Source organism: Denticeps clupeoides, chromosome 15 (assembly GCF_900700375.1).
Source record: "Denticeps clupeoides chromosome 15, fDenClu1.1, whole genome shotgun sequence".
NCBI lineage: Eukaryota > Metazoa > Chordata > Actinopteri > Clupeiformes > Denticipitidae > Denticeps > Denticeps clupeoides.
Genome location: NC_041721.1, coordinates 13,796,613 through 13,815,728, shown reverse-complemented (window position 1 = coordinate 13,815,728; position 19,116 = coordinate 13,796,613). Strand labels below are relative to the sequence as shown.

General features: G+C 42.2%; 2 protein-coding genes across 7 annotated transcripts in view; both read right to left on the bottom strand.

Annotated features, from left to right (window-relative positions):
- The window catches only part of LOC114764405 (copine-8), a 69,980-nt gene extending 66,510 nt beyond the window's left edge, over window positions 1-3,470 (bottom strand). The window contains exon 1 of one of the 2 annotated variants that reach the window (XM_028954031.1): window positions 3,220-3,470. In XM_028954031.1, the coding sequence (XP_028809864.1) occupies window positions 3,220-3,320 (101 nt within the window). In that variant the 5' untranslated portion in view covers window positions 3,321-3,470. The remainder of the gene's footprint in view (window positions 1-3,219) is intronic. The other variant, XM_028954030.1, reaches the window with a different exon arrangement.
- Window positions 3,471-4,498: 1,028 nt separating this feature from the next.
- LOC114764591 (kinesin-like protein KIF21A) overlaps window positions 4,499-19,116 on the bottom strand; it is a 36,536-nt gene continuing 21,918 nt past the window's right edge. For 2 of the 5 annotated variants that reach the window (XM_028954331.1, XM_028954334.1), the window contains 24 exons: window positions 18,643-18,690; window positions 17,661-17,727; window positions 17,453-17,561; window positions 15,942-16,136; window positions 15,497-15,696; window positions 15,193-15,300; window positions 14,851-14,919; window positions 14,591-14,736; window positions 13,666-13,810; window positions 13,390-13,584; window positions 13,098-13,199; window positions 12,852-13,017; window positions 12,643-12,663; window positions 11,637-11,694; window positions 11,382-11,436; window positions 10,982-11,166; window positions 10,719-10,844; window positions 9,661-9,797; window positions 9,070-9,244; window positions 7,935-8,099; window positions 7,738-7,855; window positions 7,412-7,582; window positions 6,596-6,795; window positions 4,499-6,144 (listed from right to left, as the gene is read on the bottom strand). In XM_028954331.1, coding sequence (XP_028810164.1) covers window positions 6,087-6,144; window positions 6,596-6,795; window positions 7,412-7,582; window positions 7,738-7,855; window positions 7,935-8,099; window positions 9,070-9,244; window positions 9,661-9,797; window positions 10,719-10,844; window positions 10,982-11,166; window positions 11,382-11,436; window positions 11,637-11,694; window positions 12,643-12,663; window positions 12,852-13,017; window positions 13,098-13,199; window positions 13,390-13,584; window positions 13,666-13,810; window positions 14,591-14,736; window positions 14,851-14,919; window positions 15,193-15,300; window positions 15,497-15,696; window positions 15,942-16,136; window positions 17,453-17,561; window positions 17,661-17,727; window positions 18,643-18,690 — 3,019 coding nt within the window. In that variant the 3' untranslated portion in view covers window positions 4,499-6,086. Of the gene's footprint in view, window positions 6,145-6,595; window positions 6,796-7,411; window positions 7,583-7,737; window positions 7,856-7,934; window positions 8,100-9,069; window positions 9,245-9,660; window positions 9,798-10,021; window positions 10,845-10,981; window positions 11,167-11,381; window positions 11,437-11,636; window positions 11,695-12,642; window positions 12,664-12,851; window positions 13,018-13,097; window positions 13,200-13,389; window positions 13,585-13,665; window positions 13,811-14,590; window positions 14,737-14,850; window positions 14,920-15,192; window positions 15,301-15,496; window positions 15,697-15,941; window positions 16,137-17,452; window positions 17,562-17,660; window positions 17,728-18,642; window positions 18,691-19,116 lie in introns of those variants that run through there. The other 3 variants (XM_028954332.1, XM_028954333.1, XR_003742526.1) reach the window with 3 other exon arrangements.

Sequence of the window (19,116 nt, the reverse complement as noted above, 5' to 3'; positions counted from 1 at the left end):
TATTAGTGCCGTTGACAAGGGACCCCCTGCTGCTCGCAAAGAGACAGGGGTATTGACTGAAGGCTGCAGTCTAAGTCTCTAATCAATGACAACAAAGTCCAACAAGCACTTGAGGAACATCTAAAGTTCCCAGACTGGTGTTTGAATAGCAGAAATGAAATGTCAAATCTGCTGGCCTTTTGCACGGCTTTCTAAATTTGCAATGCACATTAACAATGAGTGAACCAGTTCTATGTCAAAAGGCAATAGAAAAATAACAATACAAGCTAAAATAAAACACACAAACTCATAAAAAATGCTTTTGTAGAGATGCACAAAGCATACACAATATGATTTCACAGTGCATGGAAAGCATGCATATGTTCAAGCTGGAACAGACAAGCTTCCTGGCAATATTATGGCAGTAGAATGGTTCACTATTAACTATGGCTGGGCTGATTCTGGACTGGAGTGACTGACTGAAGACACCAGAGATATTAAACAGTTAATAGAATGTCAGGTTGGACTGCCTGCGTTCTTTCCCTATTCCAGCAGTGAACTAAACCTGTAGTCTGAGGAGAAATGCGTTTTTGCCATGATGGCCTGCCATGATGCTCCACCGAACTGATAACAGTTATCACTTTTCAAAGTTATCATAACTTTGGTCCTCCAGACGATGAACAAAAGCCCGCCCCCCCCCTGAAATCTGATTGGATGAATTTCCAAAGTAAACAATCAGGATGCTCTTTGTCTAGCGCAGGCTTTTCTCGTGCAGTGTACAGGCAACTCATACAGAGACCCACACATAGACCCGGTGTTGCCAGCGCGGTGACTTTTGTTGATATTTCCTGACTCTTGACATCACTTTTCAGACCCCACTTAACGACTTCTCTCCCAAGAAGCACCTAGTGCTAAATCTGCCAACATTTTTGATAAGCTTACTTTCTGTACAACTTTGTGGTCAATATTCCCTGCAGATCAGCCTGATGTCCTCCGTTCATTCCCGTGCTCTGATAGGGCAAAGGGGACGATATGCGCATGTGTGTGCAGCATGATTACGTCACAGTTACTGACCAATCATAAACCTTTCTTGGTTCTGGACGGCTTTGGAACATGATCGGTAATATGTATGGCATTTTTCAGAGGAATCATCTGAAACAAACTTGGTAAATCCTCGTAAAATAGACATTAATTAATGAAATAGGAGATAGTTGAGAGAGTTGGCAGCACCGCATGCACATCTCTTCTCTCAAGTGTGTGATGCACACGCTACTGCCACATGCTCTTGTTTGCTTGCTCTATTTTCTGAGATATTTTATTCAATTTGGAGTCATCAGGGAGCTGCTATCAATATGTGGGAGCCTCACGGCAGACTTGGGGTGTCAGGCAGCCGTTTGTCACTATTTAGAATGATGTAAATACGCACACAAAATATGCTCGTTTCTGCCATTTTTATCGTAATTGTAAAAAAAAAAAAGCCCAAAGCTGATCAGCTGAATTTTATTTTGGTAATCGCACAACCCTGGTTCAGCATCATGAAATGAAGTACTGTCCTGACTGTAAATACAGTTGTCTGGTATTTGCCCAAACCCTAATGTTAACGGTCTATCTGAACAGGTATGGCAGTAATAGTTCACTGCGGTAATATCTAACGTGAGCTGAAACACCAGCACATGAATATAACTATAAAGACAGTGCGGCAGATGCTAAATGAAGGGATGGAAATGCCATCATTTTCTGCACGAAAACCCAAGATACAGGCTGTTTAAATGAAATCCATCACAGGATTCAACTAAAATTTTTTTTTGTATGTTTCCAACAAAATGCATCACAGTTAAAAGAACATGATTTGATCATGTGAGAATAACATGTTTCATTTGGATTCAATGCCAAATCAACTTAATAAAATCATTTGTTAATTTTAAAAAATCATGCTTAATTAACGTAATATGATTGGTTTCAAATAATGCAAAAGAATTAGGACAGCCCAAATCAAATGTGATGGGCACTGGTGGCCTAGCGGGTAAGGAAGCGGACCCGTAATCCCGAAACGCCAAGGTGGCTCTGAGGTCCCACCGAGCAAGGTACTGTCCCCACACACTGCTCTCCAGGCGCCTGTCACTGCTCACCAAGGGTGATGCTTAAAAGCAGAGGACACATTTCGTTGTGTCAATGTGTGCTGTGCCGCAGTGTTTCACAATGACAATCACTTCGCTCTCACTTCAAATGGATCATGGATATTTTTTGGGTGTAGGAAGTTGCATTGCGGTCAGGTAAACAGCAGCCCTCTCCTCCGGACCATGGGCAGGTTCGGACCGCGGGCAGGTTCGGAGCGCGGACAGGATCGGAGCGTGGGCAGGTTAGGACCATGGGCAGGTCCGGCAGGTTCGGAGCGCGGGCAGGATCGGAGCGTGGGCAGGTTAGGACCGTGGGCAGGTTCGGAGCGCGGGCAGGATCGGAGCGTGGGCAGGTTAGGACTGTGGGCAGGTCCGGCAGGTTCGGACCGCGGGCAGGATCGGAGAGCGGCCAGGTTTGGAGCGCGGCCAGGTTCGGACCGTGGGCAGGATCAGAGCGCGGCCAGGTTCCGACCATGGGCAGGACCGCCAGGTTCGGACCATGGGCAGGTCCACCAGGTTCGGACCGTGGGCAGATCCGAACGGGCTGTGAGCCTCACACATGAACGTCCAGCAGCGCCAGCCGTTGACGGGGACACAGACAGGCTCACCTCCTGTTGACCCCGCGGCCAACATTAGCGCCCCTTCACACACCTGTCACCTCGAGGTGCGACTCACGCCACCGAGCGTCAGAAAGCGTAGAGAGCGCGTGTCACGTGATGGCGAACGCGTCGACATCTGTCTAGCGTTTCCGATGGCGTTTATTTAACAACAACAACAACAACAACATGTATTTCTTATACAGCCCAAAATCACATACAGTGTGTCTCAATGGGCTAACGTATTAAACGTAGGACTTTCTCCTAAAAGCCCCCTTCCGGCAGCTTATGTGGAGAAACTTGGCGGCGAAATTACTCCGCTTACCTAAACTTAAGTATTGCTGAGAATTCGTAACTCCGTTGAACTGAACTAAACCGACACGCGGTTCACGTCAAAGTGACTGACGGCGCCGTTACGTTCGTAGCGCCTCAACTCTGCCGACAGATGTTCTCGCCCGAATCCCAGTTTCTCACACTTTCCGCACCCGAACGAGCCAGAACTGGGTTACCCCGACACCGCCACTCACCTGCACGACACCGTCATTTCAACTTTGGTCGCGGGCACCGCGGCGTTGAGCGGGTCGAAGTCGCCTATCGACGCCATGTTCAGAAAGCTGCCGCTGTTCATCGCGGAAGCGGTTTCTGTTTCGCTCTCGGCGCGGTAGTTGCGGTCTGGATCCAACTCCCCCTTTTCCCGGCATGCGCGCGACAGGGACGCTGCGTCGCGGCGCCGCGCGCTGGAGCGCTGGCGGTGACGTCACGCGGCCGGACCCATGCGCGCCGCCGCGTCACCTGCGCGGAGTTGCGCGCCAGCTCCCGGCAATAATGTAACCGACGCGAAAAAGCGTCAGATGGACGACACACTGACCTCTAAAGGCAGCATTCGCTCAGTGAAGGAATCGTAAATACGCTTTGTTATCATTTATTAAGTTTCTCCATTAAAAAAAGGAATTGAAATCTCCTTGACACAAATTGTCATTTTTTTTCTTGAACAAAAATCACACAGCAGTGGCAAAGATAGACATGAAGATTTTTTTTAGTCAATGAGTTGTAATTATTACAACAATAACACATTCATTTATTAATATATTAATAATATTTCAGGCGGCACTGCTAATATATTTAATATATAATTGTATTTTCCATTGAAATGAAAAAAATGTGTGGAGGAAGAAAAGAGGAAGCCATGTATGTACAAGCTGTGAGGGTTATTTACCCTTGGTCTGGAAAGAGCGTTATAAGAATAATAACATTTTATATATACATTATTATTATTATTATGAGCTACAGTAGGGTGCGTGCAACAGATGCAGTGTCATGTGAGCATCTTGAATTGCCCTGAAAGGTCTCTATCAACAGGCAAGCATGCATGCACAGACACATATGGCACTTGTACTTCAAATTGCCCTGCGCCATCTGATACCTTAACTCCCCATGGAGCTCTCCACAGGGGTCCTGTTCATTCCAGCAGGCAGAGATCAGATCAGCCATACCCAAAAGTTATACCCGAGGGATAGGGAGGGAGACAGGCAAGCCATGAAACAGAACAGAATGGAGCGAAGGAACAACGAAAGGAAAGGATGGACAGAGGATGCACCTTCGCAGCACGCTTCAGCATGCAGCCAACGACTGCATGAGTTCTGCTGAGAGTTCATCTAAATTTAGAGTGTGGGAATTCACTGTGGCCCCATCCATGTGTGCTCGATATCGACCCGTCCCAGCAAGTCTCCGGCTAATCAAGCGATCCCCTCCTCTCTCGCTTTTTTCTTATCACTACCGGCTCTATCTGAACTCAAAGATGTCAAATTCAATTCCAAGTGATTTTATTAACAGTAAAAAAAAACAACAGTGAGACCAACACGTGAACCAAATGGGAACATTTTGGGAAAGACCATTTCCTTGAAGTATTGAAGCTATGTTACTAATCAGAACATTTTATTCATATTCATAGAAGACATGGTTGGTTTAATGGCTTTTCTTGAAATTAAATGAATCGATTAAAGCAACTATTCCACTCTTCCATTCTGAACATATTTAAATAGCGATTTAGTAATTAAACTCATGTTCTTCATAGCACTCATATTCTCATCACTATTGTAAATGGTAAGATATCCTTAAATGTCAGCCCTGGTTGGAGATTAAAAAAAAACATTGCTCAACGGTAAAATACATTTTTTATAATATTATAAGATAATTATAGAATAATATAATGACATTACTTTTTTGTATTAAATAATTTGAATTATGTGCTGCATTCAGAATTAAAGTCATCATGCTGCGAAGCCTAATCCCATATGACGTTCATCAGCTGTAAAGGTTTTGAAATGTATTAGAGCGAAGCTGCACTGCCCCTCAGTGGAATTACAATGCATTATGCATAGATCTTTATTTTGCGGTTTTGTGAAACCCAAACCCATCCAGACTTCCTTTATAAAAAAGTTATGTATAGGGAAAAAAACACAATGGCAGGCAGTGTTCGACAGATGATTTTCCTTTTACTTCTGCATCTGACATTAAAAGAACTAAAGTGAGTTTGCACGGCTGAACAGAAACAAGTTAACAGAAATTTACAGATATGCAATGGCAAAAAATAAAAAATGACAACAAACAAATATACAAGAATGAACTGCGTGCTGGTAACAGAGAATTGCCTTTCATACGGCTTTGGTCAGGTCACCTCATGCCGAGTGCTACTGAGCTTCAACAACACCAGCATTGCTTGGCTGCAGTAGACTGGGGGTAGTAGCGACCAGACATGGAGTACAGTACAAAATCATAAGACAGAACCCCGCACTATGGGGGGCAGTCCAGACAGAAGCAACACACTCAACGGGAGGAATAAAATTAGATATGTAGCAGAATGCAGTCTTTTTTGTCTACGAACAGTCTACGAAGGTTTTTGAGCCCAGAAATTGCTTTCCTGCAGAGGAACCCATGATGCTTAGTAACTGTCGTTACATGTTGTACTTTGGTTACCTCATCTGCTTGAAGTGTTGCTGTGTCAGGTTTGGAGGCCACCGGTTTAAATGCAAATAGTCTGACGCCAGCCAGGGGGGCGGAGGGGTAGCGATTTACTTGTCTTGGCAGTAACAGCTGCAGCATGACAACTCCACGGACCTGGTTTTATATTTTTGGGCGCTTCTGCACAGGGCAAGAGACAGTGTGTCCTATGTCTCTAAATAAGGAGTCTATGGAATGAGCTGGCAAGAAGAGCAGGTGCAGTTTGTGGCAAGGCGGAGCCAGCAAGAACACAGACGTAGTTGTGTTTGCAGGAGTGAGTACACCGAGGGAGGTAAAGACTGTGTGTGTTGATCAACACTAAACCCTCAATTTTAGAAAATTCTCATTTGCAAACACTCCAGAGTCATGAATCGCCAGGGCTGTCAACATCTTGTCAATGTACTCCATCTTCCAGAGAGCCCTTTACCTGCCAGATCTTCACTGTGCGGTCACTATGACAGAAAAACAAAAATCAAAGTCATCATTATTGTGAATTCATGAATTGGTATGGCCCCTAATATTATTGCATAACTTAATTTCCATGACAAATATTGTTAAAGTGATTATTTAAGGCCTAATTTGAACTTGAATGGAAATATCTTCACCATCATTAAGACTTGCATGATTTGATTAAGAGATTATAATGCTAAAAGTTCAGTTTATTGTTACACAGTAATAACACATTACTAAAAATGAATCATTTGGTAGCACAGCTTAGAATTTATGGAATAGTTAAAACTCTCTCTAAAAAGCATACATTTCATGAGCTTCATTAGTGTATAAGTGGAATGTAAAGTTAAGAACAAATTAAATGGTGTGGTATGAGCCATGACCCAGAACATACTATGTGTGTTTGTGTGTGTGTGTGTGTTTATTGTGCAGTCAGTAGTTAGCTCCGCTTACTCTGAGGCAGTGAAGAGGTGCCCAGTATTGGCGGAGATGCTGTTGATGGGCATGTCGTGCCCCCGCAGTTCCCCCAACGGTGCCAACGTGTCAGAGTGCCAGAACTGCAGCAGTCCCCCCCGGCAGCCGCTCACAACAGCTGCAGCACCATGCACCAGCGCCAATGAGCTCACCCAGTCTGTGTGGGCGCCAGGTGCTTGCTGACGGATGCCAAGGCAAAAGTACTTGTGTTAGTTACAATCCTCATCACACATCTGTTCAGATTGTTTCTGTCAAGAGACATTGCCATTCAAAATGCAACTGGCATCACCCACAATTACAAAGTTAATAAGAAGCAACAAACTGAGCCTGCCATTAACACATACAAATAAGAGCAGAATTATCTGGTATCTGCATTCTGTTGTGACTTTTTTTTGGGGAATATATATTGCCGCAAATCGGCCATGATTGTAAGGGACATATAAATAATTATCACAAAATGCTAGTAGTGTAAACCTTTTAAAAAATGTTTTTCTTTAGCATAATAAAAATAAATTTTAATTTTAATTGTAAAATACAAGGTTAACTGATGAAGAAGAGCAAAATATATAATTCAATATATTTATAATAAATATGTGGCTAATTTTAGAGAAAATTACTGTATAACAAGAACTACATACAAGTAATGAAATCACTTTTACCAAGAATAATATAACATATTGACACTTTTCAAAATGTAATGTAATTATTCTTACACAAAATGTTGAATAAAAAACATGAATAAATGAAAAGAGAATCCAGGCATCCTACATCTCTCTCTGTCTCCTTTAGTCTCACCTGCATCAGCTGTTTACGGGACAGGTCCCATCTCTTGATGCTGTGATCTCTTGAAGCGCTGTAGAGGACATCGCCCTGCACAGCCAGAGACTCTATACCATCCAAGTGTGGGTGGTCAAAATTGTATGTAGGGGTGACACTGCCCTGGGTTCCCTCCATCACATCAAACATCTGGGACAACCAAAGACTACTCAGATAATCCGTCCTTTAAACATTGCTGCCCCTTTAAAATTTGATCTTAATCATGTACAATAGGAACACATACACAGGATATTTCAGAATACTTTCCTATCAGAGAGATAACTCATTCAGTTCCTCAAACTCACTTTGATGTTGTGATCCTTGGAACCTGTGATGACCACATCCTGACCATTCCCAACTTGATCCACAGCCAGACACATGACTGGGCCAAGATGACCAGTCAGCTTCCCAGTGGATACAAATCTGAAAATACAGAACTTTAAATTGTAAAAGGTTTTACAACTCTTTCAAATGTTTAGATCCATACACTATGTCTTTGTACCTCCTTAAATCCCACATGCGAACAGAGCTTCCAGCTGCAGCATACAGGAAGGTCCCTGATGGGTTAAGAGCAATCTGGTTGATCTGGTTCTCACCAGGAGGAATGGTGACTGCACGATTGCCCATGGCAGCACAGGTATCGCCAGGGGTCACCTGCCCAGATGACCTGGAACACACATTTTCCTGCTTTTAGTATTCCTGGAGGGAGCTGAATGCTTGCTTCCAACATCCAGCGATCTACTAACTTCATAAATATGCATAGTAGGAAATTGGGTTGCCAACTTTCTCAACCCCAAATGCGGGACACTTTCTTGCAGGTTCGATCATGGAGCAGTTGGCAAATCCCACGGTGCCGCAGAACACCTTTTATTTAGATTTTCCAAAAACATTTTATGAGCTATCAGTATCGCCCATACCAAGCTGACTTTTACTTGGTATCATATCAAAAAGGAAATCAATGCTATAGCACATGCCTAGTGGAATCTGCTCCTGTACAGATTGCGTTTGGCAAGACAAGTGCAGTAGTGTAGTTTTTGTATTATTAGCACTTCATATCACCGTTTACATAAGTTTTGCATGCATACCGTAGTCTATTATTGACTGACAAGGCTGTGATTGGAATTGCCCTGGAACGGACAAATCAAAATCAGTCATATTCCGGGATGTCCAATATATAATAATACGGGATTGTTGGTGAACCTAAAAAGACTTGACCTCTGAATACTAAGAAACAGTTGGGGATTCACTAATTAAGACCTTGGAACTCAAACTGCGGTACCACGGCTGCCTCTAGTGGAGACACTAGGAGACTGAGGATATTGTTAATATTCACAGATGCTGTTAAAATAACTAAGAGTGTGTGTTTACAGAATTGACAGTGGATGACAGTCCATAATACATTATATAAATATTACAAATAAAACCACCTCGTGTAAACTAGTCACTATGTGGGTCATAATGACTGTACATGGATATCCAAATATTGTTGTACTGATTACGAAAGGTTTGAGTGTTAAAGGGTTAAAGAGTTAACATACAAACATTTAAAACGTAAAATGGATATAAGGATGGTCACACAGATAGGTTTTCTACACAGTCTTTAATGGTGCAGACACAGACAGATACAAGTCCCTTACGTGAGGGTGCGAAGGCACTTAGCACAGTCCCGGATGTCCCACACCTTGATGTATGCTGTGGAGACAGTGAAGACCAGACTGGAGGAATACCTCACAGACACCACACTGCTGGGATGCTCCCCCAGAGACATGATCTCCTGGCCTGTCACCAGGTTCCACACTTTACACGTCCGGTCTGTGAGCAGAGGCAGAAGTAAAAGCAGGAGGTCAGATAAAACAAAAGGGAGGTCAAGCTATGTGAAAGGGGCATCACATCCCCATGGACAATTAAATCTCTGGCTACATTGCTGTTCTGTGAAACATTTTTCTTATACATTGCAAATAAAAAGTATAGTAAAGTACAACACTACAAAATATCAATCATAAAACCATCAATCAAAATATCATTTTTTTCAATTTTCAATATCAATATCAATTTTCACAATATTGTTCTGATTCAATTAAATAAATGCAAAATAGACTTATGCATTCATTCTTCATTTTCCTTAATCACAGGCACTCATATATAAAGAAATCCTTTAATTACTTAGAAGGAATGAAGAGGTGAACGTGTTTAGAACTTAATTAATAATGCACTTGAGCTGTTCTGACCCTTTGAACCAGTGAAGAGCAGGTCATCTGTAGAGTCCACAGAAAAGACTGCTTTTGTGTGGCCTTCTGCCACATGGACACACTGCAGTCTTGCTGCTCGAGAGCCCTTGGGTGATGGGATAGGGTTGATCACTCCTCTGTGGAAAGGTGCACAAAACCAGACAAGGCACATTGTACAAGACAGCAAGGAACAACGTGGAGATATGAGGTCTCCACATGCAGACAATAAGTAGCATGGCAGCATGCAGCAAATGGATGTTTGTCCCCTCTGGCTAATGCCCATGGGAAATTAGAAGAGGGATTAGGGAGGAAGAAAATGATCTTATTAGCAAATGAAAGAACCTGAGAAATGAAAGGCTACCTGTGACCTTCTAATTCAGAAGCTTCATCAGACCTACAACAGAACAGCAGATATGAGACTACAAAGAAGAAAGGGAAAACTGATAGGGTTTAATCCTGACCTGGACCAGGCCTCCTCCTTGTTTACTGCTAGGTATTCTATCACACTCAGTTCTGACCTTCATGATGTCACTTGAGAGTGACTTTTCAGACAACTGGTGATTCCAAATTATGTATCATTAGTTACAAAACTCATCATTCAGGGTGTCTGGGAATATCTAGCGCAGCAGATTCTTCATCCATCTTCCTAATTAGCAGCTACTAACACAATTAACACATGACAGAGGATGTTGCACTTTATGTTTGTTCCAGGCTCAAGAAAAATCTCTACGCACAGAATCATAGACAGTAGAAAAATGTTTCTTTCTAATAATTACATCATGCCACATTACAATGCATTTACTGTGCACTAGGTAAATCTACTATATCCCTAATCTAAAAGAGACACTGTGTACATTTCTGAAAGTATTATTATTGTATGGAATGTACTTTTGTATATTTTTGTGTCAAGTAATCCTACAAAAAAATCAGTGTCCAGTATCTAATAATAATTCTTTTGAAAAATAAATGTGTTGAATGTTGATGAGAATATTGAATGAGAATATTTGTCTTTTTGTTGGAACTGATACTGGCATGACAAAGATGTCCCAGTTCCTTACTGCCTGCTGTCAGCGGTTCGGGCCTTGTCTGTTGTAGTTTGGCCCTTCTCCAGCATTCTCCTCCTGGTCAGAGGGGAACGGTCCAGTGTCCTTCTCTCGGTTGTTGTGGGAGACCTGGAGCCAGATCTGGGAATTGCAAAATGTGGTGTCATGATGAAGCACTTACTGTCTTCACAGATCTAAGTTATAGCTTGTTTAGCTTTAAATACATTATTTTGCTCATATTTATGCTGATTAATTTAGCAACCAGGGCTGTGACTTACATGATTCTAGGGACCAGGGTAGATGGGGACGTAGCGGCATCCCTCTCACCAAAGTGCTGCAGCCCTTCTGGGGTCTCCACCACAGGTAACAGAGGTGGTGTGAAATCTTCAGGTGGTGCACTGGGACAGGGTTCACCCGAGTTTGCATACAACAGCTCCATTTGAGTGGTAGTTCTCCTTCGTGCCTGTTTCAAGGCAGCGGGGAATCCAATGCAATTGACTTCTTATATCCATTCAAACATGTGATATATTAATGAAGGGTACTGGCAACACAAACAAGCCTTGGACCAACCATGTCAAACTAAATGCTGCCGCACAAATTCTCACTGTGCATAGAATTTCATAAGAGGCATACAGTGCCCATAATTGTTTGCAGTTTCTATTATATATAATACCCTACCTTACTTCTGGGTCTGGACTCCCCGCACAGCTTCAACAAATCTGAGGCTAAAGAGCTGTAACAAATTATTAAAGTTATATCAATGTTTATATATGGCTAGACATTATGACCTGATGTATATGTAGTAACTGAGGAGTTGTGCAGAAAACGTACATGGCACCCCTTTGTTTCTTAGAAAGGCCACTGTTTTTTGCATAATATATATGAATTAAGACAGATTAACTATAGCATGTACAATAAAGCCCAGATATTTACCTGCCTTCTGTAGCAGGACTCTGTGCAGATTCATCACTGCTGCTTTCATCCCCGTTCTCTGTGCAGAAAAAAAAACAAGGTATTTTCTTCTAACACACAACCTCTTAGAAAAGGACACATGCAATTGTACACACAGATGCACACTAGGCATACATACACACAGCCATACAAAATAAAGCATAAAAAAGAACCTTCCAATTTATAATGGGTTAATGGGTTTAATATAGAATTACACAAATAGGTCCAATATATGTCTAGGATCCAGAAATAATGTGCCATGTGCTGTCCCATCACAGGTCAGGATGAATGAACAGAAAACAAATACTGCATTTTTTTATGTAGTTAGACAAATGGAGACATAAACAACATCAGAGAAGAAAGGTCAATCCAGTGCCATTTTAGTAGGATGCATTTGAGTAGGGGTCTCTAGTATGTAGTGAGTTTACATGTATATCAAAAAAGAAATAAAAATACTGTTATTATTACACACTAACAAAGGTTGCAGTGTTGAGGTTAGCCAACACTTTATTTCACAGGGGTCAAGTTTTAATTTGAGAGTGAAGTGATTGTCATTGTGAAAAACTGCAGCAAAGAACACGGTGACACAATGAAATGGGTCCTCACCTTAGTGAGGAGCGGGCAGCAATGACAGGCGCCCGGGGAGTAGTGTGTAGGGACAGTGCTTTGCTCAGTGGCACCTTGGTGGTTCAGGATTTGAACCCGCAACCTTCTGATTATGGGTCAGCTTCCTTAACCACTAGGCAACCACTGCCCCAATTACAGTCTACACTGTATATCTGTATACAGCACAGCATACCATAATGACCACTGTTAAATAAAGCCACGACAATGAACTTTCCAAAAATCCGTTTTTGTCTGCAAGGGGAAGAGTGCAACGTATCATGCACCTCAGCGCATTGTTACATTTTTAGGGTTAGTCTGAGTAGACACATGCACTCAAGTACAGCTTGAGGGGGAAATGTCTAGACCCGGATCTGCTACTTACCAGCTGGTATATTATTTAGTTCTGTTTTAAATTAAGGTGACAGACAAACAAAAGCAAAACAAAATCAAAAACAGGACCAGAAGGAAGGGGATCACTCAAATCTGATCAAATTTCATTTCAGCCAAAAAAGCATGATAGACAGATGCTATGCAAAAAATAATTTTTTAACTACGAATGCCCAGAACTGGACATTGTGGAGGTTGGGCTACCTTGAAGTGCATTTCCTAGCAGGGCATCCAGCTCTGGGTTGAGCTCAGCCTTCTCCTTCAGCATGTGGAACAGTAGCTGGTTTTGTGTGGCACTGTTGATTTCTGTCTGTTTAAGACGACCCTCCATAACCTTAATCTGTGACTCCTTCTGAGCAGCCTGCAACCCCTGAGTTAAAAAAAAAAAAAAGATTCAAACTGACCGCTTGGTTCTTGACATATTCTGTGAACATGAACAAGGATGGATACCTTGTTGATTGCCATGGACAGAAAATGATCCAACAGGAAGCGTGCCTCAGACAGTGTGCAGGAGCTTATAACTGCAGAGATGTCTACAGTATCACCCTCCTCCTGAGAATAGTCAAAACTTAGTCAAAACAGATCACACATGGCTGTGAGATTTCATTTAGATTACCCATTTCATTTAGATTTTGCCAGAGAGCATGTTTAAGATGCTGATTTCGTATCACAATAGGCTTAACAGGAGAATTCTAATTGATTTCTTTCAGTGTGCTGATAGATAGTGGCAGAAAGCACATGCCTTAGCCTCTTCCATCTGCATGATATTGGCCTGGCAGTCTGCAATGCTGTCATTGATGTAATCAATGTTGGCGGTGAGTGACTCCAGCTCCTCGTTGAGAGACATGACTGTTCTGTCTCCGCTGGTCCCTTCTGAGGTCATCTTCTCTCGTTTCCGGCATACTTTCTCCCGGCGTTTAGTCAGCTCCTCCCTTTGCTGTGGAATCACATGGTCAAAGGAAGTTATACTGCACTCAATTTCATGCATGTTCTGAGTTCAATTCACAGCAGAATCTACCTTGAGTAGGCGGTTCATATCGTTCTCCATGTTGGAAATAGTCATCCTCTGCATGATTATGTCCCTGATACGGCGCTCTAGTGACTGCCACTTGGCTCGAACCGTTCTGGTGGAGTACACACCACCTGCTCTAACTGGAACTTTTCTGAGGAGCACATGAATCAGTCAGTAACAAAATAAAACTAATTATGTTACTAAAATTTTAAACTACATATAAATTTGTAAGTTTGACTGAAAGCATACAAAATCAAAATTCAGAAATTGTATACTAATACTATTAATTACTAATACTAATAATACTAATATGTATACCATGAGTTGGTACAGTGCATACAAAATAACATTTAGGTCACCACTCAACATATTTTCTTGTCTTTTGTTTTAGTCTGTGACATAATAGGACAACCCAAGAAAATTAACAAATACTAAACAATACTAGCGGTTAAGGAAGTGGCCCTGTAATCAGAAGGTTGCCAGTTCGAATCCCGAATCCCGGGTGAGCTGAGCAAACACCGTCCCCACACACTACTCCCCGGGCGCCCACTGCTCAATAATTTCGTTGTGTGCACAGTGGGCTGTGGTGAGGTGTTTCTCAAAGACAATCACAAAGACGTCCCCTATCATAGTGACATAGGTAAGTCAATAAAAAAGACCATGGTTTAACTTGTCCCTATAGTCTAATTATTTTCAGTCTTTTCTAATGGTACCATCATTTTTGTCCAGGCCAGTTTCATAAATCTGTTATTTAATGCAATTCTATTGAACCAGAATTAAAAAGCAATGTCTGACTTGTATTTGTTTCAGTAAATTATGTTTTTATCTCTTGTCAGTTTCAGGTCTTTCTTTCTGTAACAGAAGGATAAAAACAAATTTGTCCACGTGTAAATCCCTACTCTCACAAAAAACCCCACAAAGGCATCTGTACCTGGTGCCATTGTAAGGTGACGTTCCAGGAGTTTGTGGTCGGCCCTGGGTTGGTCTGTGAGATGGGTCCTGCAGTGGTTCAGGTAAGCTCACTTTACGGCTCACCTTCCCTGAGGAGGGCCGCACCTGGCGTCTCAGTGCAGTCACCTAGAAGAAAACCAAGTGTTTCACTTTCTTTTGCAGATTTGAACTGCAGTCCTCCGGAGAAAGCAACCCCCCACTCAAACAGGTTTCATGTTGTGTGTAAAATTAGCGGCACACCTCGTCTGTTCTTCTGCGTATTATTAGGTCCTGCTGTCTCTTCTGTGCCTCTAGCTGCCTCAGTTGATGCTGTATAGAGAGAGAAAGGCAAAGACATTATTACCCCGTGAGCACTCAACAAACAACTGTGCTGTATTCCTGACTGGAACAGAGTGTTACATTCTATGCAGAAATAAACTCTCAGATAAAAAAATGCTGCTGTATCCTGTCCATTTTACCATATTCTCTCGAATTGGCCAAATTTTTAACCTCAGCAACAGGCAAACTTTTGAAATTGACACCAGGCTGTCACTGTGTCCCTGTCTAGACTGGGCAGATGTTATCAGTGGGGCTCTGCTTCACCTCCTGCCTGCGCTGGTCCTTCTTCAGTGAGGCGATCTCGCGGTTCCGCCTGGTCTCTGTTGCCCTGTTTCGCTCCTGCTGCTCCTTCATCTGCTTCATGAGACTCACCTGGGTGGAAAAGCAAACACCCACAGTGCAAAAAGGCACTATATTGGCACATAATTTTGCTTAATTCGAGAACCTATTTTAATTTTTTTTGTACATTGATGTGTAATGTGCTACATGGTATGTGTCCATGTTGTAGAGTGCTGTATGAAAATTGCACATGACCATCGCACACAGCCGTGTTGGTTCACATACACACCTTGGTCTTTTTCATCTCTACAACATCTTGCTGCAGCTTCTTGAGTTGCTTCTCATACTGAGATTGATTCTTGATGAGTCTTGCATGCTCCTTCTGTGCCAACTGCAGCTTCTGCATCTCCTTGTTCATGGAGGTCAGTTTGCGCTCATACTCCGCCTTGACCTTCTTGGTCTTCTCCTCTGTGCACGACTCTACAGAGCCTGTTGAGCAATCCAAAACAGTTCAGCTTTTATTCAGAACATAGTTACTCTTGTGCACAATTTAGCAACAAAAACCAGCTATACATAGCATATATACTGTCTTCCCCTCTCACTTGTCTCTAAACTAGTGTCCCCTCCATCAGTGTGTATTTATTTCAGTATAAAGTAAAAACCAGTCACTGAAATGATAAAACCTCCATGTTTCACAGGTGAACAGCAAGACTGGGATATTGTATATGAAGTACCCATGTTATGCAGGATGCGGTCGCGCTCCAGCTCGGTGTCGCGGATCTTGCTCTGCAGCATCGTCAGCTGCTGCTCGTACTGCTGTTTCAGCGTATGCAGACGCCGCTGACTGTTCTCCAGCTCATCTATCAGCTTCTGCTTGATGGCAATCTCACAGGTGATGTTGGCCAGGTCAGCCTGAAAGTTCTCTGCATCTAACATGCACACACACGTACACAGATTATCAAAAATTAAAAAAAGTCTTAAACTGGGCATACACTGTGCCATTTGTGCAAAAAAACAAACAAAAAAAGGCGTTACATCCATGTGTGTGTGTGTGTGTGTGTGTGTGTGTGTGTGTGTGTGTGTGTGTCCGTTTCAGATGACACTTCCATGTGACATCCACAGGATGTATTTAAAGGTCCCCTTCACATTTCACTTCACATTGTGAGATTATTTTACATCAATATGAGTTCCTCTGGCCTGTCTATAGTCATGCCAGAGAATTTCCCACCACTCCCCAAAGGATGTAACTCCACCAAATGTCATGGCTTAAAAATGGGCACAAATGTTTTTTTTTTTGGTCCGTCTCATGAGACGATTTGAAACAGTGGGTTAATAAATTTTTTTCTGGAAAAACACTTCATGTGTGCGCCAAACAGGAAGTGTTGATGACATAATTTTCGGGAAAAAAAGGCAAGGCAAGTTCCCTCAACTTCACGCTCATGTAGTGGTGGCATAGAGAGAACTTAGAAATGCTTTGCATCTGCTTGCCTTACATTTTTAAGTGTTAGAGTGTATTTATTGTTGCCTATTCCTTTTGTGATCTCTCCTTTTGTAAATAAAGGACATTTGTGTGTGTAGTGTTCCTGCTGTTGGTTGTTTTTTAGCACTGGTCTTTGGTTAGGTTTGTTTGCTTGGCTTGCCTGCACTGTAAATAAGTGCACTATTATTGCACTTTGTGTTTGTGTGTGTTCCAGCCACCCCTCCCTTTATTGTTCACGCTCTCTACCCCTACATTTCATTTACATTTACAGCATTTATCAGATGCCCTTATCCAGAGCGACTTACAATCAGTAGTTATAGGGACAGTCCCCCTGGAGCAACTTAGGGTTAAGTGTCTTGCTCAGGGACACAATGGTAGTTAGCGGGATTCGAACCCGGGTCTTCCGGTTCACAGGCGAGTGTGCTACCCACTAGGCTACTACCCCTAGGCGTGAACGTGACAAGTGAATTATTTTCTCATGATCATCTGTGCTTGTACATCATGTATACTGCACATCAAGCTGTGAATTATCACATGAGTGAAAAAAAACGACTCAAAATGGGTCACAAAAATTGCAGAGTGTATGCCAAACTTTATGTAAAGTTTTTAGAAGGTTCCGTGACTTCAGGAGCAGTGTTATTTCAGAGTGAGGAATATTGCACAGAAAGTCTTCTGGCTGCCTGCGGGGTTTGAACTGGCATCTTTCTGAAGATCTCTCTTCTGTGTGAAGTGATGCAATGGGACAGAACTGCAACATGGCCTTACCTTTCTCGTCTAACTCCAAGTCTGACTCATCTGAACTCTCCTCTCCCTCAATATCAGACTCTTCCTCATCTCCTTCAGCTTCCTCTCCCTCTTCATGATCGCTTCCCTCCTGAATAAAACACACGCACAATGTGACTGAAATCCACATCTTTAATATAGATTTAACAACTGTTAAACACAGTTGCCCTTTTATTGAATTCGTGCATACCGCATCAGCATCTTCATTAATCCGTTCCATCATGTCTCTCTCCTGCTCGTTGTCTGGTGTCTCCTCTCTAATTGTAAATACAACAAATGAGCAAAATGCCCATTAAATTCGGATTAAAGCAGATATTTATGTGCTTTTAGGCTGAAGGTCTAAAAGCACTACTCGGCATAAGGTTCAGAACGTGAGAAATCACTTGATTAGAAAGACACAGATATTGTTTCTTCCATGTTATGTATTCATCAGAAGACATCAATTTAAAGAAGATAATCGCTGATACAGTACAGGCCAAAAGTTTGGACACACCTTCTCATTCAATGTGTTTTCTTTATTTTCATGACCATTTACAATGTAGATTCTCACTGAAGGGCATCAAAACTATGAATGAACACATGTGGACTTATGTACTTAACAAAAAAAGGTGAAATATCTGAAAACATGTTTTATATTCTAGTTTCTTCAAAATAGCTGCCCTTTGCTCTGCTTTGCATACTCTTGGCATTCTCTCGATGAGCTTCAGTGAGAATCTACCAATGTAAACAGTCATGAAAATAAAGAAAACACATTGAATGAGAAGGTGTGTCTAAACTTTTGGCTTGTACTGTATATCTTCTATTACTAATATGCTTATGTTAGTAAATTATTCTGACTATTTGTCCATTAGATCAGGTCATAATTGAACATAAGACAGTTAGTATGATTCCTGGTTATGGAAACAAAGCAGTCCCCTGATTGTCATCATGTAACTGATTGAGTTTAGAATCAACCTGTAAGTCAGCCCATGGGGTTACATGTTGGTCGATCCGAGTGCAAAAAAAATCACAGCGGGTTAAAAAACGACTGAGAGAGAGAGAGACAGGTAGCGAAAGGAGAGGCAATAATCAAAAGCAGCCATTTCCACCACAGGCGTGGCAACTACCTGTGGAAAGCAACAAAATGTGTTAAAGGTGCAACAGGCGAGGTGAGGCGATGCGACTGAGCAAACCTGTCATGATTTAGCTCCTCGTGCCGGCTCTCCTCCAACTGTTGGAGTCTTCAGTGTTTGTGGGTTTGAGGTGGTGGGAGTGTGGAGGGGTGGCAGGGAAAGAAACAGGGCAGCAAGATAGAAGAGGTGAGCGAGAGAGGGACTTTTTTTTTTAAGCCTCAAGGGCCAACAGATGTTATCTTGAGTTTGATATGGACCTGGTGAGGCTGCTGCAGGTAGCTTGAATTTGCCCAAACACAGTTTCAAAGCAGGTCCTATCGCCATAACTACTCGGCATAAGGTTCAGAAAATGTATTATATGTCACACTAGCATTATGCGTGGACATCAGGTCATTACCAGGAGATCTTTGATGTATAAAGTTGTATTGATATATACTGATAATGACATATTATCTTATTTTGATGGATAATGGATATAATATGATTTGATTCCTCCAGTTTTTTTTTAATACAGACTTTTTACTTAGTAGCTGC